We start from the raw sequence: 22,683 nt of genomic DNA on the forward strand, positions 1-22,683 counted from the left end.
ACTTTCTGAAGGCACAGAACCATTAAATCAATAATTTCCTCCTTATATAAACAGAGGGAAATACACTCCATCAGCTTTGGAAATAAACACAACTACCAGGATTTGAACGTGGCTGTTATTACCAAGCAGCTGTAGCTGATACGCCTTCATCACAGCACAAATGTTCTTGGAAGCCCATAACTTGTTTCCATCCTTTCCAAAACAACACTTGTCTGAACTCAAAGGAGTTGAGAAAAACACCATGAAATCAGGTTTTCTAACTGATTTTTTTAATAAACTATAGAAGAACAAGGTAACATTTCAACCAAAGTCATGACAACTGCATGCTTAAAAGCAGATACATAACATGTCTGGATATTTCTGTTCTCTTTAGGAAAAAAATAAAAGAGAAAAACTGAACACAATGCATAGATTTCTACACATATTCAAATAATAGACTAAAGCAAGCAGAAACACAACTGGAAAAAAATGTTTTGACAGTAATTCCAGATTTATGAAATTTTGAAAAGGAAATTTCAGTTCTAAGAATCTTTATGCTGGAACAAATGACTTTTTTTATACAGCATGAAAATAAATTTTGTCATTGAGGCACTAGAAACAAACTTACACAGTAGCTCAAATGCATCTAATTTGTGAACTGAAAAACCTACAGCCCATGGTATACTAAAAATTAAGAATTTAAAAGGTTGCATTAGACTTGCACTTGCACATTGACACAGTGAAATTAGTGGAAAACTACTGTTTTTCCTGTTAGAATAAAATCAGGTTCTGATTGCTGTTTCCAAACAGTTATCTTCCTAGCTTTTTCTCATTGTCCTCGCTTGCCTCATGTCTTCTCATCAGGGAAAAAAATAAAAACAACAAAAAAACTGAGATGTTTCTGTGCCACCCCATTCAGCAATGTTTCTGAAGAAATGCAAAGCACTTGTCTTCGTGCAGTGGTTTCACCTACGGTGCTGGATTCTCTTAGTCCATCATGTTCCCCACATCACTGAGCTTCTACAGATTAACCAATTTGTTTAGAATTAGGTACTCAGTAAGTTCTGTAAGGGGTGCTCATTTCTACCTTTTGATCCACATTTTCTACGGGGGTTAGCGAGTATTAAAGACAAGGAGTCTTCACACAGTAATCGGGATGATCACACAGCAAGAGGAACTTGAGACAGAAAGAAAGGAGCTCATATGAATACAAATGCTGCTTTCTTTATGAGGAAGAATATTCATGATCCAGTGAGGTTTCCACCCAGATGCTACAATAACTGGCACCTCTAAACACCCTACACTAAAATATACCTCGATATCTTAATCAGGCACTTTAATAGAAAAACAAAGGAGTAACTTTTTGTAACACAGGTACTGTTATAGTTATTCTGTAAGGCCAGAACATCTTCTATCAAGCATTCAGAAAATTAACTGTCCCACAGAACCAACTCTTATCAAGGGCTAAATGAAAGGAGAGTCCCTCATTAGACAAGCCTGTTAGAAAAAGAAAAGGCTGAAAAATGGTTAGCAAATATTTGGTAGAAGCCATTAACCCCAAACTTAGATTCTTCACTATCTTATGTAAAATGCAGTGCAAGGTTACTTATCCCTTGAGATGATGGATCCAAAAGTAAACATTCAATATGCTTTAATTCACAAGATTTGCTTTTCCCCCCACCTCCCCAAAAAAAGTTTTCCACTGATAACAAGCTCCCTGAGGGAATACATCTATTTTTTCAAGGGAAAAAAAACAATTATTTAAAAAGCAAACTGCAAAGCTCCAGCAATCAATAGTTGCCCTATTTTGAGCCATGACACATTTTCCACCACCATTTCTTTGGAAAAGACAAGTTAGAACAACGACTCACTGGTCCTCTAAGAGGACCCTGACTTCCATTCTTTTATACAGTATCCTGCAGATGACAGTAACCATTCTTACAAAATGGTAATAAATGTATTTCAGTCCAGTACACTTCAAACTTATAGGAAAACTCTTACCTGTAAGACTTCATCTACCAACACTTAAAGGGTTAATTATAGATTCTGTCACAAAAATACAGAATCATGGAAAAGAGGTGAAAATTCACTTGTAAGGCTAAACCCTTGAGAACTTCTTTGTTATGAAAGTCAAGGGACAAATGAAACAATCTACAGACACACATAACACATTTTTATGGTAATGAGAATGCCAAGTGTTTAAACCGTTCTTAAGTAATTTATTTCTTTTTACTGATGATTTACAAGGCCTTGATTATTAGACAAAATAGCATATTTTAACTAAACTAAAAAAAATACAAACCAATAGAGTATAGAAGGAAATGCTATATGGTTCTGTAGAATATATCACACCCAGTGCACCCACTGCTTTGTTTTTCTCATCTGAACCTATTTGTTACTTAGAGGACTTCTGAAAACAAATATTTTGGTCTAACCAAAATGTACTTTACTGCTTCAGACCCCTGAATTAGGCTCGAATTTTGTCATTAGTCTATGGTCTAAACCACTGCAGCAGATCTTTCAAAGAGTTTAGTGTCATAAAAACTGATCTAGACATTTTGGAGCAGTTAACAAGAGACAGGAGTTATAGCTGCATACAGTTCAGTATGGTACACTAACAGAAGCTAGAAGTTTTAGTACACTTATTGCCAATTTCTCCCAAATTTTAACAAGCAGAGCTTCTTTGCAGAGACATTATTGCTGATAATAAGGCTGTTGAGGAAAAGGGTATCCAGGTTGTTGAGGTGGTGGATATGGTGGCTGTCCAGGAGTTTGATACACAGGTGAGGGTGCATATGGCAGATTATACTGCCCATACATGTATGGATTATAGCCCATTGGCATTGGCATCTGGCAATACCTGTGTGGGGGGAAAAAAACAGCATACCTGAGTTGAAAAACACCTATGATGGTAATTTGCAAAAACAACTCATTAACAGATACAAACACACATGCAGTCTCCACAAATGCATTCCTCTCATTTTGCTTTGAGTGCAGCAGGGAATGTGGTAATTTTCAAGGAGCGAACATGAAAACTATTACAGTGTGTGGAACAGAAATCAGACAGAAGGTGGAGTAAAGGCAACTTGCTGGAACTAGAACTGATCTAAATTAATTCTCAAATGTTTAATAACATTGTGCACATTTCAACATTTGCTGAGCCTGCTACCAAAGGAGAGCACAGCTGCCTTCAATTCCTTGTGATGACACCAGGAAGGTGGAAAAAAAGCATCAGAAGAAAGCACTACTCAACTGGAATTTTCTCTGTATTTTTCAGTATCTTAGTATCATACTAAAGACTTGGAAAATAAGATATGCCAACAGTTTTGAGATAAGCACCACCAAATGATTATCCAAGTGTTGGCAATAATCAACAAACCACGATAAGGGAAATGCAGCCCTATTTTCCTTCTCCTTTAAAGATGAACTGTAAACACTTAAAATGTATGTTCCCACAAAAGGTACAAGCAGATGATTCCTGCAAGAGTTACATGATTAAAACTAACAAAAAACCAAACAAAACCAACCCAAACAAACAAAACAAAACCCAACTAACCAAAAAACTAACAAACAAAATAACTCCTTCCCTCAAACAGCAAACAAACCTTCAACTTTAACAATAACTAATGTTAAAATGTTACACACAAGAAAAAGTGCTTTTAAGTAACAGGTTAACAAATAATCTGCTTAAGTGTTCCTGTAACTTACCCTGGGTAACCGGGATAAGTTGGGTAAGGTGGTCCCTGTGCCTGTGAAGGTGCAGTGCCTGCTGCAGGTGCACTGGCTCCTGGAGTAGGAGCTGGAGCAGCAGCAGGAGCTGCAGCTGTTCCAGAGGGAGCTAATGCAGAGGGGGAACTGCTTGCTGCAGAAATCACTGGTGGTGGTGGCCGTGCTGGTGGCTGTGGTTTAGTCCCCTAACAAGAGAAAGTGAATTAAGCTAGAGCTCATTTATCGAAATCTTGGAATCAAAAGCTGTGGTTATATGATTAATTCACTTTTATTTTCATTTTAAACAGACATTCTATATTTTGTCTATTCAGATAATGCAAAGCATCTAAATGGCAGTAAGCTTTTCATTTCAAATCTAGAAGTGATGAATATGAATAGTACATAAGACACCTCTCTGGAAAGCCTTAAGATTTTGCCCTCTATAACTTCCACACATTTCCAACCACACCAGTATACTAAGGAGTGATACACACAAATTACAGATCAGTTTAGAGTTCTCAAGAACAGACCCAGTATTTTCAACCCCCTAACTGTGCAGCATGTATTTACCACCATGGTTCTTGGGGCTGGAGTGGGAGCAGGAGATGCTGCTGGCTTACTTCCTGCTGCTGGCGTGGTCTGATACGTAGGCAGCGGGATGGAGGGAGCGCTGGGCTCCCTAGCAATGCTTTGCTGCAAATCTCTATTAAAAACAAAAGAGCAAACAGGCAGCTTAGTTTAAGAATGGTTTGTTATACACTGCAGCCAGTTAAGCTAAAAAGATGCAGTAGAGTAAGTCTAATATTTAAAGCATGATCACTGAGCTAGCTCAAACTAAATGTGAAGTCCAAATCACTTCCACGGAAACCATCCTCTAGCCAACTCTCTGATTAACTGTTACATTTATTTTCTAATAACGTCTTTATGTTCTAACTCAGTACTGGGTATAGATCACAACACATCCAAAACAGTAAAAGAGCACAGCAAGACTCAGCAGAATGGTTCTATCAACACTAACCTACAGCCTTAACAGTGAACACAAACACAGCAGAGATGTGAGATACTCAGGCCTCTGCCTTAGTTAGGCAGCCTAACAGCTTCCAAACTACATGAATGTAGGAAGCCAAATAAAGGCAGAAGGGGTTGTAATTTGGACTTTGTTTACAAGCACAGAGCCCAAATGAAAAATAACAATTCTACAAAGGATCAAGTTTGGAAAGGTAAAAATTGAGGGTTAAGCAACCCATTTTTAAGATGGCAAGTACACAGAACAACTGCATTTTCACCAACCAAAATTTTAGTAACTTTTTTATAAAAGGCTACATGCTTTGCTAAAGAACACTAATTAAATGGCAAACCTTTTCAGTTATGCTTTCTTCTTAAGAGAAGAGCCTAAAAATCGCATCTGAAACATACTACACTAAGTCTGATCTCATATAGGGGACAATGACATCAAACACTCTTCCTCACATGAAGGACAAAATGTGCTTCTCTCCCCAGCATTGTAGGCAATCTACATATCTAAGCAATGATTAAGTATGGGACTAGAGCAGACCTGAAAAGCAGAAGTAGAATACCAAAGCTTTTCCCCCCTCACACTGAAGACATGGAAGCAAATCTCATGATGAAGCACCTAATTTCTCAAACTAAACTGACAGCAGAAGTAGGGTGTGGAAATCAGAAGCTCCTCAAAGGAAAGAATAAAATAAAATAACTAACAAATGCATGCCAAAAGGAATAGAGAGTGAAATCATAACATGAAACAGATTTGTGTTGAACTGCACATAGGAACAATAGAGCAGACTTCAAAGTAGATTTTTTCCATTTATTTCTCCTATCACTTTCCTAGGAGAAATGAGAGTAGGACTAGGATTAAAGAAAAGAAGTGATAGGAAGAATAGGTCTGCTAAGCCTTCCTCATTTCATCATAATAAACATGTCCCCAAAGACAAATTTCTGATAAATACTTGAATATTTCTGCAATACTTAAACAAAACGTTGAAATCTTACTTGAGCAGTTCATCTCTTTCAGTCTTGCGAGCAAAGATAATGTCACTGCACTTGTTCTGGAATTTCAGCAGGATTTCTGTCAGCTCATTGTAAAACTAGTAAAGAAAAATAAAAACACAATATGATCAATCAATACTTTGAGACTCCATGCTGGCATACTTCTACATACTGATCCAGCTATTGGTGTTGTACTATTACAGTACCCAGAACCCGTAATTCCAGTAAGGTTTGCTATTACATTCTATTTACTTTTCAGAACCAAAATTTGTCAGCTGCTGCTGCCCATCACTGTAATAATATAGAATTTTGTGTGTGTGTAAATATAAAAATAGTTTGGGATAACTTAAAAAAACATACTAAAACTAAAGGAAAACTAGATCACTTCTGGTGATGAACTATTTATTTTTGTAAAGGATAATTGTTCATTTTTAATTTTATTGCTCTCAGTTCCATGCATTTCATTTGTATAGATATCTCAGAGATTGGGTTTTTTCTGTCTAATGAGCTATCAATAAACCAGCAAAAAATACTTAGTACAGAAGCCATAAGACAGACACCCAGATCAAAAAAAGCAAGCTAAATACAGCTCTCATTATTTCTCATGTATGCAGTAACAACATTTAAAACACCAATTTTATAAGGTGATTAAATACCATGGGAGAACAGATGAAAGAATTTCTCAGATAAAATAGCTCATCTGGGTGCTTCAGCATCATTTACTCAGCTGTAATTAACAACTTATCCTATTGCTCTTACTTTCCAGAAAGGAACAAAGAAGCATTTCACAGCTCTTGAAACAATCAAAATTCAAGCAACTCACTGTCCTTGCTTCAGTAGTAAAATCCTCAAAAATGTACTTGTCAGCTACCATGTCTCCAAAGTTTGTTATGATTTTTGAATCACATCTCATTGTATACATAAGAAAGTCCTTTCAATCCCTTAAGCATTACCATACCTTTGTGCCTTCTTTTAAATTTGCTACAAGTTCCACAAAGTTGTCATTTGCTACAGCTAAGTTCTTCAAGACTTCTTCTCTTAAATTAGATTCATTGTTTGATTGCTTCATCTTTGAAAAATCCTGATGCGCATTCTTAAAAGAAGAGAATAAACAGTGTAAATAATGCAAGCTAGTTCCATGTAAGATTCTGTATGTTTTGTTTTCTCTTTTCTCTTGGTCATTGCTTCTGTTTTCCCCAATACCTGCTTCTCCTCATCTCCCATCCCCAGTGGACTTCCATACTTGCTACCTGCCAAGTGCAGTGACCATTTTAATGTATATTTCAGAACTGTACATATGTTAACCCACTGGCAGTAGGTAGCACCACTTAATTACCTGCTCTGTTGTGGGCTGCCTTTAATAATTCTCAAGCTCATCCTGCAGACTGTCTTTCCAAGGCCACACTAATTAGGCTCTCTCCTGTACCAACTTCCCTTGATATTCACAAAATCATACTGAAAGTCAGTACTTTTAAGAAGCATTACTTCAAATCTGGTTGACATTGGCAAACTATTAAAAGGACAGGGAAGAGGAAAACTTACAGAAGGATCACCTATTTACATCTCATTTCTTTCAGGAAAATAAACAAGCAAACTTTAAAAGACTGCTTCAACTGCCAGAAGCCAACTAACTTGAACTCCAGGACATTCAAACATTAAAGTAATACCCACCGGGATTTTTTAACTATATTGTGATAAAAAATATCCAAATATAAAATCCTTGCTAAATATGGTGTTTATGGTCATTTTAAAAAAAGTATTCCCCCTACTGGAAAAAGTGTCCATCACTACTCAAGCTGTCATTATCTTCTCTCCAAGCACTAAGACCTCCTCTTTTGCCAGATGTTTCAGGTATCCATCTCTGATAAATTAAGACTGAATTTATAAATAAACTTTGAGAAATGCTATTAAATTTTATTTCAAAGAGCTCTGCACATACTGGAAGTCAAGCATATATTGTAAAGAGCAATTAGGAATAAACCAAGCTCTACTTCAGAGATCCAAATTGTCTTCTAATAGACAATAAGGACACATCTCCTGTTATCCCACGAAGAATTAAAATGGAGTGAGGGGAAAAAACAAAAACCAAAAAAAAACATTTTATCACACCACTTAAGCTTCTTTCAAGGACAAAACCATCTGCAGAACTGGGCTAAGAAAAGGTCCAATAGAATTTACACTGGAGCTGTAGGGAGACCCTGCTAAACATTCCCATTTCTTTTTAGTGAACACAAAGACATCTCTGTATTTCTCAGTGCTAAGGCATAAAGGAGTATCTACTGACATACAGAATAAAAAGCAAAACAGACTAGAAAGCAAAGTGAGACTAGACAGGTAGCAGCATCATTGCTCTTAGTTTAGGAGAAAGGAAAACACGCAGTGTTATACCTGAATGTTTTTGAGCAGTTCTTCCTGCTTTTTTAGGGACTCCTGCACTTTCTGTGTGTAACTTCCATAAATTCTGTCCAACTCAGTCACAGAGATAGCCTCCTCATTTATAGCACCATCCTGTGCAAGTGCAGTCAGGAATTTGCTTGTCATGTCAAAATTCACAGATTTCAGGTCATTTTCCAGTTGTTCTCTCTCCTTTTTAACTTCATCCAGACTGGCAAGCAAAGTCCTTAAGACATTAACAACCTAGACAATAGAAATGTCCTAAGTTAGCAAGTTTAGAGCAACTATTGGGGAAGTATAACCTACTAATAACGTGTTTCCATCTTGCACTCCTCACTGATGCTGGCAGTATTTCTCCATGAGTACTTGTTTATGAATGTCTTTAAAGGTGAGAAACCAGGACAAAATATGACCAAACAAAAGATCTTCAAGCATTTCTCAATCTATATTCTCTTCTACATGTTTGCTTTTGCTGAATTACAGCAAAATGTTTGGGTTTTTTTAAGTTGATCAGATACCTTCCAATAGGATATTCTAAGACAGCAGCAAAAAACAGACATAAAATCATTACTATGAGAAAAACAGTAATATTGCTGTAGATGAGCCATTAACTTCTTGGAAAGCAATTGGTGTAATTGTCTACTATTTAAAATAAACTTTAAAATACTGAGCCACGTCTTATGTTGTCCATGAGCACTACATCCCACTTCTCTACACAACAAAAATATTCATTACTCCTTTTATAATAGTCAATCAGTCTTGCTGTCCATAGTGGTTGACTTTGCTCACATTAAATGTACCAAATTATGCTCAAGAAGATTTTAAACATGAAGACAAGTGTTAATTACCTCACATATCAACTGACACAGAAACAAATTAGATTACCAATTCAAGCAAGTTTACTTTGTTAGACAAATAGCATTTCTATTCAAAATAGAGACAGATTTCACTGCTTTACCTCATTTCCCTGTAGTGTTTTGGCTGGGTTGGCAGAAGGTATGGCAGCATTGAGCTCTGCCTCTGGCTTACACAGAAGCGCAATCGTATCCCGGTGGGTCTGATAGCGCTCCTTCACCTGCCCATCTGCTTGCACAGCTTTATTCAAAATATTATGGTAATTGGCTCCCTCTGGGGGCAGGAGGAAAAAAAGAGTTTATATCATTTCAAAATTTGTTCCATCCAATCTTGCACCTGAGCAGTTTTTGTGCTTTTCAGCAAGCCATCATACATTTTTATAAACCTGCACAATATATAAGACTTTCATATAAAACTTAAGCTTCCAAATTATGTTTTAAGAAATGCATAAACTAGGCACCTATAACAATTCTCCCATGAAGCACACAAAGGTATATGAATAAACACTGCTTTGAGCTACTCTGCCGATTTAAACCTCTGTAACTTTGCAAGACCAAGTCAGTGGTATCAGTCCCTTGTTAACTTCAAAAGACAACACATATTAGGTACACAGAAAGCATGATATAGTGGTGTTTTTAAGTAGTTTGACCTAACTGCTGGGGAAAAAATAAAAAAACCCCACCAAATTAAAGAGACAACACACGGATGGAAAAAAAATATGTTGACAAAGTAAAATACATTGACGTATTGAAGAGGCAATTGAAACTAGATCCTTAGGAGGGCAGACATTTTCACTTCATTTGCTTTCTGAAACTTTAGCATGCAATGTATGAAGCAAAGTGACTCAAAGTCCCCAGAAGTGCAAAGGAGAGCTGCTTTATTGCAAAAACTAAGCCTTTTTAAGCAGTTAGCCAGTTATCAGTTTATATACTTTTAAGGCACAACAAGCCCAAGTCAATCAAGCCCCATACACCATGACGTGGACATGCGGCAATCATGCAGCACATCTCTCATGTCTCTCTACCCCTATTCCAGCTGAGTCACTCTCCCAGAGTTCCCCTCTAGTCTAAGTAGCCTGAGCCATGATTTACAAGGGCAACAAGACCCTTATTTCATGAGACTTTACCTATATGCAACATGCACATACACACCACAAGTGCAAAAGCAGCAGCAAATTCCCTCCTGTCACATCCTCTTTCAGCTCCAAGTAACAGTGCAGATTGCAATCAGAATTTTGACATAACCTGCCTCAAACTGATATTTGTGTACTTACAGAGCACTGAAAACTACTTTAATTTACACTCTGGACATCTTTAGAACCCAAAGCATGAAACATGGACTTTACCTGCCCTCAGAGGCTTATAGAGTTCATTGGATGGTGTTCGCTGCCAGCGTTCTTTGAATTTTGCTCGCAGGTCATTGTCTGTAGCTTCTTCTTCATCTAATAATCTCAGAGACTGCAAGAGTAAAATGTTACATGCATTATGAGCTGTTTAAAACATAAAATAGCTTCAAAATATGTAGCTAGTGTAGAAAACAAAAACTGCCTATACATTCTTTTAAAATATAATTTGACAAATAAAAAATAGGCACGAAAGGGACAAATCACTCAAATTTCTTTAGAATGTTCTTCAGAACTCCATCAACTTTTTTAAAAAGAAAATATTTGTAAGGAGACATCCACATGTGACAGCACAGTTTTTGTATGGGCTAAACACTTAAATAGCATACTTTGAAAGTGTTATTAAAGTTACAAGCACTTGAATAATTATGCACTTCTCCTACTGTCATTTAAAGCACTCAGTGGAGATATATTTTAAGAATGTTTTAGTGTAGTGGGTTTTGGGCTTACTTCATCTAGAATTTCTTTGTTCCTTTGCAGCAGCTCAGGCAGATCTTTGATCAGCTGATCAACAGTCTGAATTCCCCCCTGCTCAATCACAGACTTAGACTTGTTCAAAATAGACTGAGGAACAGTATCACCAGACACATCTTCAATAGCAGCAGGAAGATTGAGGGAAGCCAACACACTGAAAAAGTAAATGTATTAAATAAACAACTTTTAATCTGAAAATAACACTGCTACCTAAACAAACAAACAATCACACAGTCAATTACAATGGAAATGGAGTGCAATGTATGCCTGGGCTGAAATTTCAAACATACATCTCACTAAAAATACATTTCAAAGCTCTTAAAAAGCTAAAGAAATCCTAGCCTTTTAGCACTTACAAAACATGGAAAACATTTTAGGTAATGACTGGTAGACAAAAGAAACAACTGCTTTAAGTTACAGTGCTATCTCTCAGATTGGTACAACTTTTTGTAATTATTTAAAGAACTTTTTTTTTTTTTAATGACCATTGGAATATGAAAATCCTTCTAGATTAATGGTACTGGTTCTGAGAAAGTGTTGGACTCCTAAAAAATAGGGGAAGATGGCAGAAAAATAAATACTACTTGTTTTTAATAAGCTTTCAGATTTAACACCTACAGAAAAGTAGTTCTAAATCCCACTGTTATGGTTTAAATTTGCCAGCCTAGCAAACAGTAATGAAAAAACACTGCTATAATCTGGATATCTGCAGACTACAAGGCACTCTGGGCTCACAAGCCTCACTTGAGAAACTTAACAAGCAGCCATATTTACCCATTTGCCAGATTTGTGGCTTCTCTCATCTGGGCTATTGACCTGTTTACCAGATCTGCCTTCCTCTGGTTATAAACACTCACAGACTGTTGCACTTGCAATGGAACCATCTTCTCAAACAGGTCTGCAATTAGAGTAGTATAAATTATACAAGCAGCATTATGAAACTAAAAGCACAAACACCTTCACACCTTTTTTGTACATATTGTACTACAGAGACTGCCCTAAACAGTTTAATATGCTTTCCACCTATTCCCCAAGATGTCTTAAAAACAAAAATCTATTTTTAAAGACCTTTAGATTTCAGTTTTTAAGGCTGAATTGAGTTGGAGGTAATTTAAAGACAATATATTTACACCAATTGTAGGGTTACAAATTAGATTTGCCTTAAGGCTTCATTTCTAATTTTGTTTCATTAAAGGAAAAATATGAGAAAATTAAGAGAAATTTTTCACAACTCATCTGTAGAACTGAAATTTTTCAATTTTATAGGAGACCAGCAACAAGGTTAGTTAATATTGCCTAACTTGGTACTGTCCCCTACAGAACTTTCCTTCTAAAATTAAAAAGATTGGTTTAATATAGAAAATACAATTGCTGAGCAAATCTTATAAAGATCTTTAAGAGGATTGTACATTTCAGGTAAGAATTTTCAATCTGTGCTTTATTACACTTATCATCAAGAAAAACAATAACAACAGACTGGAGAAGTAAAACAGCAGTTTCAAAAACACAGCTGTACCCTTAACAGAATGCAAAAAGGAAATGTTTATTTTTGCATGGTACAAATGAACTTTGTTGATCGTGTGTTTCACAAGGTAACAATTACCCTGTGCACTCCACACACTTCGCTTACCAGTGAATTTCTGACTGAGTGGAACAACAACTGGAGTAGACTTCACAAGACTGGCTTTTCCAATGGGCTCCAAATCTTTCAGGTCAGGAACCCGGTCATGGTAAATGAAGTCATTGTCTTTCTTGGCAGCTGCGAGTGCACGGTTGATTTTGTCAACCAGATCTTTAACGTTTATGTATTCATCGTAGCGAGATGCCACCGTTTTCACCAAATCTGCTGCATGCTAAAAAAAAAAATACAGTTAAAATAATAAATTTTCTTTCTCCCTTTCATATTAAGAAAACAGATGAGCATACAAAAAAGAAGTTTCAAGCTCCATCCTGCATGAAGTTGACAAACGCATAACAGTAACTTTCAAGATGTCAACACGATCACCTAATGTCTGTCAAATTTCTTGCATGTCAGAAGATACACAGTGCACATGGATCTTCACTAGTAGCATTTCATATAATCATTTTCCAAAAATAAATTTCCAGGGACTTAAAGGAAGTAGTTCATTTTAGCTTTTTTTTTTTTCTCTACTGTATTTAAAACAGGAGACAACCTTATTTATTGCAACATCTGAGTCCCTCTAGAAAAAATACATGGGGAAAAAACTATAAAGACTAAAAAGAGAACTGTTTGTACAGTTTTTTTTAAATTACTCGGATTTAAAGCAGGATATCAGCAAAAAACTAGGTATAGATCAGGAAGAATTTTACTCTTTGGGGGATTTTTAATAACATTACATAGGAAAATTTATCAAGAAATCTGTCATATTAGCTGTACTTAGATATAAAGCTTATGCAAACACTAAGATAAAGATTTAATATGTCAAGCAGTATCAAATTGCCAAAAAATCACTAAAACACATCTTTTAAAAAGTTAGAGAGGTGACTTTTATCTTTGCAACTGATAATAATTCAATTCATGTGATAAGCATGCTCAACAATTTCTGAATACATTTAATTCTTAGTTATTTGGATTTCAGAACTCCAACCCAGCTTTCCAGGATTAAAAGTTTTTCCATATTTTTCAGAGAAGAAAGTTACTCACCTGTAACCTCCCAATTTCTTCACCAAATTTCTTCTGTTGTTTTGCCAGGATAGACTGATGATATTCTGCATTGGCCTGCATAATGCAGTGCTTTGCAGCCAGAACAGGAAACACCTCCTGGAAATAAAAATACTGACCAGGGGAAAGTCCAACCACAATAACCACCACAGACAACATGGGATGCAGGAAGAAAAAGGAAGAAGAAAAGGAAATTAGATTCACCCAATTAATGGTTTAGATAGGTTAAAACATTAGAGGTAAATGTCAGAGATCATGTGGCTTTGCATGGATTGAATTTTTTTTTTAAATCTGCTGTTGCAAAATTCTTGGTGTTCATTATTTTAAATGAACTATGGTTTAAATCCAAGCCATGAAGTCACAACATTTACTTCAAAGATAAGAAATGCATGCATGTAGTAGAAAGGACAGTTGCAAGAACACATCCAAATACCCCCAGACAAAGCCAAGACAGCGTTCTTAAGAAATGGAGGTGGGTGGAAAGATAGGTCTTCAAGGGGTTTTTTGGTTTGATTGGTTTTTTAATTAAACAAAGTAATTACACTTAAAACAGCAGCAGGCCTATCAAGAAAACAACTACAATTATGAAAGAATAAATAAAGAAGACCAGTAACTACTGACATGGAAAGCAACTTAAAAGTCATTTTTAGACTTTATATAAGTGCACTTATCTTTGCAGGAGTACCAACCAAGACATGAAGAAAACATTACGCTGCAGCGCACAGTACAGACATGGTCTTAGATCAAGGATTTGGCCTTACTGTTTTATTTCTTAAATCAAGCAGCACTGGAAAACCAGAGTGATGTTTTAAAGACCTCAGTATACAAAGACCTGCTTCTTCACAGTTCTGCAAATTTGCTGCTCCCCCAGAGATGAAAAAATAACATTAAAAAAAAAGGGTAAATTTGGAAGACAAAGCTGTCTCAAAGGCCTTGCAACTGGAGTTCGACACATCCAATCAGCCTTCACGGCACACTCCTAAACATGGAACTGTTCTCAGAGCTGGTGTTAAGCAGCAAACCTTATGCTCTTGCAAATAACCTCACTTGACAGATTACTTAGCAACTGGAACAAGGAGCAGATCTACAGCTTAGAAAGGAACACAGCAACAAAACATAATGCAATGGCTGTATTATATCTCACTGCCTGTCAAAGTCATCATGAACATAACACTTACGTGGAAACATTCAAGGAACATGAGAAAGATCTTTCTACCTCTTCCAAAACTAACAGCATTCAAATCACCAGTCAAGATTAAACTGGGATATTTTACAAGTATCAAGGTTGCTTTGGGGCAGTGCAAGATAAGGCAGGCAGAAGACACACTGACTTCCAGTCATGTTTGTCACTAACAGGTCAGTGAACAGTACCTCCGTATTCATGCTGTACTCAACATGAGAGCAAATTTCACATGGAAACACTGAGACTAAGGAGCCAATTAAGCCCAAATAGAAAGTGTTAGTTTGAAAACAGATTTAGTAAGGCATTAAGTTCTAAGAATGCATCTCTAAATAACACCATAACCATTTCAAGTTTACTTTAATGAAATGCATTACAAATAAATGTACTTCATGTAATAAGATCTTACTTATTAAAAAAAACCCACACTCTTTTGCCCCCTCGATTCTTCACTGTTTTTCAAATTACAGATTCATTTTCCTTGAAAGCAGCTTGAGAATACACATTTTATGTGTCTTTCAGTAAGTACACTGTAAACAATAACAGTTACTCACAATAACAACATATCCCACATTATTCCCATGAGTTACTAACCTTGGGCAAAGTATCTTTATATTGACACTGTTTGTAAGCATCACCATAGTAATCTGCAGCTTGATTTGCTAGTTTAGCTATGATAGCATCTTTCATTTTATCTGTGGGGAGAACAAGAAAAAAAACCAAAGAACAATTAAGACAATCATAAAATTTTACAACTGAACAGGCGACTATTTAATCTTTAAACAGCAATAACTGCATTTTAAGTGTACAGCTTTACATTACATCTCAAAGGTGGGATCCCATTCTTCCCTCTCGATATCCACCAGCAGTTTCCAGGATTTCTACTTTAATTATGACATCCAAGGTTCAGTCAGTTGTACAAGAAATCTTTTGGCAGCTGCAAGCATTTATGCAGGATTAATAGTGATGCTTTACCTCAAACCAATGGCCAGCTGCCAATAAAAGCCACAACAGTCCCACTCATAACTCTCACAGCTTGCTCCCAGCCCTTCCTAGTGCCAGCACAAGCACTTGTGCACCAATAGTCAAAGAATTTAGCTGAAATCTAGTTAACAAAATAGGTTTTATTTTCAGCAGGATCTGTTCCAAACCCAGTTCCATGTCAGGACTCTGAAAAGCTGCAATAGGGAAGGGACTGGTCATTTCCATTGCAGTCCACACCACTGTCAGCTTACAGCAAATATAGAAACACCACTCCTAGACATAAATAACCACAGCTCCTCAAAGTCATATCCACTACTTCCTATCAGCACATGTGCCTATCTGCTGTGGCATCCCCTGCCTCACATCCTCATCCTGCTCCTGAAGCCAAAGCTGCTAGAATAGGAACATTTGGACTGTAGGATCAATGAGAACTATGCAGTGCTCTACAAGCATCAGTCACAGAAGGGAGATCCCCTAGTTCAACCTCCCTGCTAAAGCAGGTTCATCAAGAGCAGGTTGCACAGAAACACAGCCAGATGGGTTTTGAATATCTCCAGGAGAGACCCCACAACCTCTCTGGGCAGCTTGTTCAAGTCCTCTGTCACCCTCAAAGTAAAGGAAATTTTCCCCTCGTATTCAGATGGCGCTTTTGTGTTTCAGTTTGAGCCTGTTGCCCTTAGTACGTGGCTGGGAACCCCTGAAAAGAGTCATACAGAATGAGAGTATTACAAATTCTGAGAATTTTAAAGATTGCTTGCAAAATCATTACAGTATTTTTGTTACTTCTTCTCTATGTCCACTTGCTGGTGGCTCTTTGTTGTGTTTCAAAGCATGGTGTTAGTCACGGGTTTGATTCCTCTAGGGGCCATCACTTCAGAGCTGGGCTTCATGATCCTTGTGGGTCCCTTCCAGCTTGGAAGATTCTGTGACTATCTCCTTCTATACAGGAGATTTGCACTATTGCTAGTGCAGGCTGGAGATTATATCCTTGTATAAAAGAGATAAAGATAACCTCTGGCCTGCACTAGCAATTCAGCCTTCCAAGATAAGGCAGGCAATCAATGCAAACACTGGCTGTCCACTCTAAATAGCTGCCCTTAGACACAAGCACCCAGTGACCCTTAGATACTGACATACTGATAAGCATGACTGTGGACTATGGGAGATTAGGAATTACAGTATGTTTACCTGCCAAAATTCAACCAAAAGAATTCCCAAGTGGTCTGCTCATACCAGCATACTCACACATCTATCTACAGGATTTCAGACATGAGCAGTGATATACTATATTCAGCTTCTATGAAGTAAACATGTTTAAGGTATGCCACGAAGATCTTTTCACTGAAGAACAGGATTTAGAGGACAAGCTGAGAGAAAGTAGCTTATGAGATATATTACCTTTCTTCTTTGCTAGAATGTTCCTGTCTGGTGCAGTACAAACCACACAAAAAACCCAAATAACTTCCTTTCTAGCTCCACCAAATGTGCAGTAGTTGCATCTTCCTTTTTATAGCTGGACCATTAAGAAAGGAAAAATACTGGCATACTAACTACATTTCCATTAACAAAGAAGATGTTAGAGGAGACTCATCTGTCCATGCAGACAACTCAGAACATATCTTTCACTATCAGAAGCTTTAGATTTTACTCAGGTATTTTCAAAATATTGCAGCTACAATGTAAGATTTGATTCAGAACAGCAAACATGTTCAGACTTCAAGACAATTAAAGAAAACATCAGGAAAGGCTCAGAAAATAAAGTAACTGGCCTATAGTTACATAATGAAGTTAGATATGACTGATCAATTTGGCTTTTGCCAAACACTTCTACTTTCTTTTAACTTCTCAATAAACTCAGCTGTATCAGAAATACCATTGTAGCTGGTAAGCTGATAAATGGACTATCTCACATAAGAGAAAGCCCAGAAAATTCCAAGTAAGGTAAAATAGTCAATGCAGCAAGAAGCTTAATTTCTGGTTTGAGATCTAACTTTGAAGGATTTGCGCTGGAAAAACGGGTTTTTGAAGGCAATCATGTTGTCAACCATGATTCTTCACAAAATGTCTTTCCCCCAGAGAAAAGAACCTAAATCCACCAAAATCTACAGCCTTCATAATCAGATGATTATTAACCTTACTGTCTTTAAAACACCGTCAGACTTGTGGTCTTGGGAGTAATCACAAAAATCTTCAGGTCACTTGTGCACACCTGGGATTTGGATTAGCCTTGTTTCATCTTTTTTATGTTTTGGAAAAGCAGAAATCAAGACAATGACAATCTATCTACACAAAATGAGGGAAGCACCTGCTCCGTTCCTGAGGAAACATTTTGGCTATTTCTTGTACTAACTTATTTCAAAGCAATGTCCAAACAGCCAGAGACTAAAATACTACTACCAGCATGATAAAGAACAAACATAATTTATCAGCTGGCTGAAGGACAACAGCTTCTTGTTGAGCTTCTCCTAAGAGCAGAAAGGCTACAAGAGTTTTCAGGTATCTTCCCTATGAAGACAAGAAACATCACAGTTCAGATAACCCACGTCTTCCTCCAAAGTATTCCAAATGATCTCAGGAGAGAGAGCCATTTGTGGGCAATCACATTTGACCTCTATGTCTTTAGCTTCTAGATGAAGAACTTTTTCTGAACAAAGAGAGAAGAGCAGAAGAGTAAGAAAATTTTTATCAAAGATAGTACCATTCCACAGAAAACTTATTTGAAGCCTAAGTTCTCTAATAGTGGTGTTAAGATAGCTAGACTTTGAATGTCTATTTCACAATCAACCCTTAATATCCAGGGAAACTATTTTTTGTTCTACCAGCAGAATTTCCCTCCCCGAGATAACTGGGCATTCTAAAAGAACTGGTCAAAGAGTTTCTTTGTTAAAAGCAGGAGCAACCAAACAGAATTTGTTTCCCTTCAACTCTTAGAAAATCTCATTGGTTTCTAGCACAGTCATTTCTTTCTAAATTCTTGTGAAATCGCTCCCTAGACTGACGAGTAGGGGAGTACTTGCAAAACCCCTTATGCCCCACTTTTAGTACTCTCAGTTATTTCAGAGAGTCTTTTGTCTTCAAGGGAGAAAGGGAAAAAATAATTCAGTAATATCATTTGTAAAGATGAAGAACATAAAAAAGCAGACAGGAAAACTGCACTGTCAGGTGACCCTTAGACAAATTCTTAAGGGACATCTATTTTTTGTGTTTAATGACCTGCAAGGAGCATGGGGAGGATCAGAAAAGGCAAACATAAAAACTTCTGAAACACCCCTGACAGGCTCTTAGTAACTTAAAACACTTCTAAGGTTTTGGGACAAGTTGTAATATGCCCTTAAATATACAAGACAAAAACTAAAGTATACCTCTTGTCGCTTTCAAAAAAAAGACTTCTTGGGCTTGAGCCAGCATAATAAGACTGAGAGTCCCAACTGTGTCTGGAGAGATGTCCACTGTAGGTTCTCGATTCAAGGCTGACAAAACTGTGTCTTTAATGTGTTGAAAAGCACCACTAGCAAACTAAATAAAACAAAATAATATAGTATCACCCATTCTTTTCATATGCATTTTCCCACTAACAAATATAATACATAGAATTTTTTTTTAAGTTTCTTTGGTGTATGGTCTCCCATTTATTGTTTAGTCATTAAAAACAAGCCATTGTGACCTCTTGCTCTTGTATACACTTACAATGAGACCATTATCATGACAGACTATAAATAATGGTATATTGGTTACACCTAACAACCTAAGATTTTAACACATTCCAGAAAGACATAAGAGATTATTACTCTAATATTTGTGAAAACTAAAACTTATACTAGCTAAAATTATTAAATCTTAAGCTGAATGTTTAGCTACCAATTCGCTTGAAGGAAGGAGTATGCAGAACTCTATAGAATTATATCCTCTAAATCTGATAAACAAATATGACACAAGATCAAGTACACAGCCAATCCATGTTTGCAATTAAGAGCAGGAAAATATGTACACATTTTTATAAATGTGTGTATAGTTTTAAAATTGAGAGATACTTGATGTTTTAACAACACAAATTCTGAATTCATAAGCAGAAGCAGGGAGCCTCTGTACCTGATAGTGCTTAGCTGCAGCTTTTAGTCCTTCATCGTTATCCAGATTCTGCTCTGCTGCAATCTGGCTTGCCAATGCTCCACAGTTGAACAAAACACAGGTCTTCTCATATCCCAAACTTGCCAGAGCTACAGACAAGACAGACAGTTAGCCAAACTGTTAAGAAAATAAACTTCAGTTCTCTAGCATCCTACATATGAGGCTAAAACTACTCTTTATCAGTAAAGGTATCAACAGTTTCAAGTAAAAAAAACCAAAACCCTAATCGTACTGAACTTGTCAAGTTGAAGTCATCTTCAATCTGAAGACTGTAAAGTCTAATTTAGTACTACCACAAAATGTTTCCATGTGAGCAACTACAGAAAGCAACACAGAACATAAAAGCAGTAGCATGAAAATGTATACAAAATAACTTCAAAGTCTTTCTAACTAGAGTGCAGCTTTTTGGCTTTTGAAGCATTCATTACCAAGTGGTCATCTGAAATATGAACTTCCACACATTAATCACTTTGCAATAACTGACCAATTACAAGGACATGTTCTGATTTCTATCAACTTAAATGTAGGGAAATTTTCACTTTTAAAGCTATTGTTGCAGGCTGAAAATGCTGAAAAATATCTTCTTTATACATGTACTGAAACAGTTAAGGATTTACTTAGTTAAAACTTGATATCACTAGGCAGCAGTGCAGACTGCTCAAAGCTATTCCTGCAGTACTTCTTCAGCCCAGAGGATGGAGCCCACACTTCTGAAACTAGAAATACCTGAACAGGAACCATTTTGAATATTAATTACTTTCAAAAGGTTAGTTGCCCTAGGAAAGTGCTTGAAAAAAACAAATACTGTAGATAATAGTTCCTACCAGTGTCAAAAGGTATCTAGACAGTCCTCCTGGAGAATACAGGAGGGACAACTACTGAATTTTCAATTTCACAAACCCAGGTACGGTTATCAGTAAAACATGAAGGTACTCAAGATGTACATTTCTTTAATTTCACTGACACCCAACCTCCTTAAACACCTCTCTGAAGCTCCTATGTTAGTGCTCACTAACCTGCACCAAGTTTTCAGCAAGTAAGCCTAAATCTGACATGCCATTTTTCCCACTTTTTTCTGAGTTACACTGTCACAGTCACTATTTTATCTAGATCATCTCCCTTCTCTAAGTTTATTTTCCAGAATTTTTATCAGAGTAAGGTCTTGAACACAGACAAAAGTTGTTTAGACTTGAAAAACACTAAAACTCAGGACAGAAAATATGACTTGAAAGTTTCTGAAGTGCAGAATTACTTTATACTCTGGACCACAGCACAAGTGTGATTTACTACAGCAATACAGATTTTCCACAGACTCATCTGTTTCCAGCACTACCTATTAACTTAAGTCAATGTATTTCAGATGACGTGTCATGCTGTGAACTCAGTCACTTTTCAAGCAATCACATTATCTGTCAGATACCACTGTGATACAGACTTGGGATCCCGGGGAAGGTGGGAAGCAAACAGTTCAGCACCACTGCAAGAGCCAGAACTCTCAAATTACATCCCTGCATCTTGTTGCCACAGAAGTCTCAGGAGTTTTATGCTGAATTTCTATCTGGAAACTCCTCTTAGAAGTCAAGAGAAATTTTGCTTCCTTGATTCCTGATAGCTTTGCTTTACACTGACAAACCTCACCACCAATTCTGATGTCTTTTTGTTGATTTCTTCCCACCAAGATCTGCTTCAAAGTTTCAAAATGACCCTAATCCCATTGTTTGTTAACTGAGCATTACTCTCATCTCAGTTAAAAACTTCTTTGATATTTGACACAGACTGCTGCATAAATTTTTGGCCATCTACCTCACAGATTATTAAGACTAGCATATAATTAACCTGCAGACAAGCCAGCTTCCTCAAGCTGCAGTAACATCACATTTATTCAAATTCTTACAGTGATCATCATTGTTATGGTTACTGATTTTTTTCTCACAATTATTACAGATCTCTAGTGATTCACAGACTATGTTTCCATCATAATTAAACATTTCTGAATTTCTTTACAAAGAAATAGATTCAATCCTCATTAAATACTAGGCACAAAGAAGAAAGAACAAGCCAAATTCTGAGAAAAAAAACCAAAGCATCTCCAGGAAGGTTTCCAATTATCCAGGACTTCTTAGAACAGTTGGAACAGAAAGCAAGGATCACCTGAGTATGCATAGGTAGGCATAGGTGTATTGTTACAGATATGGTTTACACAAGTGCAACTGCTAGCATGTGTATTCAGAATATAGAAAACTGCAAAGATTTCCAGTAGTTGCTAACAGAGAGCTGTATAAAGCAGGAAAAAACTTTAACAAAAATAAAACCAGAGTAAGTTCAAATATCTTTTTCAGGCTTTGTCTGGAACTTCAAAATTGCCATGGTCATCTTGCAATGCTGATCATGATGAACACTTAGGTATAAATAGAAATACAAAAGAATGATGACACACATCTGAACCACTCCTCACTCACTCAAAGGATTTAGTCTTATTTCTATATTGGCAAGTAACCCTGAATTTGTGTGCAGGATTGTCCCTCTATGACTAAACAAATCAGACTCAAACTCATTATGTTAATGGGAAAAAATACTTTTTTTTTCTTCCCAAGTGATTAAATCTGTATGAAAATATTTCAAAAAGAAGTGATAGAAGAGTAATTTTGGAGCACAGGGAAATAATTCTATTCTCTTGAAAACGTGGTATCAAGACTAGGTTACTGAAGCCAGCTACCATCACTCCTCTTCTGGAGTGGACTCACTCACTCCTCATCTTACTCATTTAGAACAGGAAGAGCTGCATTACCCAAAATCTACTGGATCTTAATGTTAACATGAACAATTTTGATTAGTATCAACTGGAGTTGTTCCCAGAAGACATCTGAGAAGCAGACAGTACAACTATTA

The 22,683-nt window shown here is 36.7% G+C and overlaps 1 protein-coding gene across 2 annotated transcripts in view; it reads right to left on the reverse strand.

Annotated features, from left to right (window-relative positions):
- Nucleotides 1–247: 247 nt before the first annotated feature.
- PDCD6IP (programmed cell death 6 interacting protein) overlaps nucleotides 248–22,683 on the reverse strand; it is a 30,729-nt gene continuing 8,293 nt past the window's right edge. The window contains exons 4-18 of one of the 2 annotated variants that reach the window (XM_058030057.1): nucleotides 19,756–19,883; nucleotides 19,029–19,182; nucleotides 15,277–15,377; nucleotides 13,485–13,601; nucleotides 12,450–12,672; nucleotides 11,594–11,717; nucleotides 10,796–10,973; nucleotides 10,289–10,400; nucleotides 9,047–9,216; nucleotides 8,083–8,331; nucleotides 6,653–6,787; nucleotides 5,698–5,792; nucleotides 4,258–4,390; nucleotides 3,688–3,893; nucleotides 248–2,839 (exon numbers count right to left, since the gene is read on the reverse strand). In XM_058030057.1, the coding sequence (XP_057886040.1) occupies nucleotides 2,674–2,839; nucleotides 3,688–3,893; nucleotides 4,258–4,390; nucleotides 5,698–5,792; nucleotides 6,653–6,787; nucleotides 8,083–8,331; nucleotides 9,047–9,216; nucleotides 10,289–10,400; nucleotides 10,796–10,973; nucleotides 11,594–11,717; nucleotides 12,450–12,672; nucleotides 13,485–13,601; nucleotides 15,277–15,377; nucleotides 19,029–19,182; nucleotides 19,756–19,883 (2,291 nt within the window). In that variant the 3' untranslated portion in view covers nucleotides 248–2,673. Of the gene's footprint in view, nucleotides 2,840–3,687; nucleotides 3,894–4,257; nucleotides 4,391–5,697; nucleotides 5,793–6,652; nucleotides 6,788–8,082; nucleotides 8,332–9,046; nucleotides 9,217–10,288; nucleotides 10,401–10,795; nucleotides 10,974–11,593; nucleotides 11,718–12,449; nucleotides 12,673–13,484; nucleotides 13,617–15,276; nucleotides 15,378–19,028; nucleotides 19,183–19,755; nucleotides 19,884–22,683 lie in introns of both variants that reach the window. The other variant, XM_058030047.1, reaches the window with a different exon arrangement.

The sequence above is a fragment of the Melospiza georgiana genome, chromosome 1, assembly GCF_028018845.1.
Source record: "Melospiza georgiana isolate bMelGeo1 chromosome 1, bMelGeo1.pri, whole genome shotgun sequence".
Lineage (NCBI taxonomy): Eukaryota > Metazoa > Chordata > Aves > Passeriformes > Passerellidae > Melospiza > Melospiza georgiana.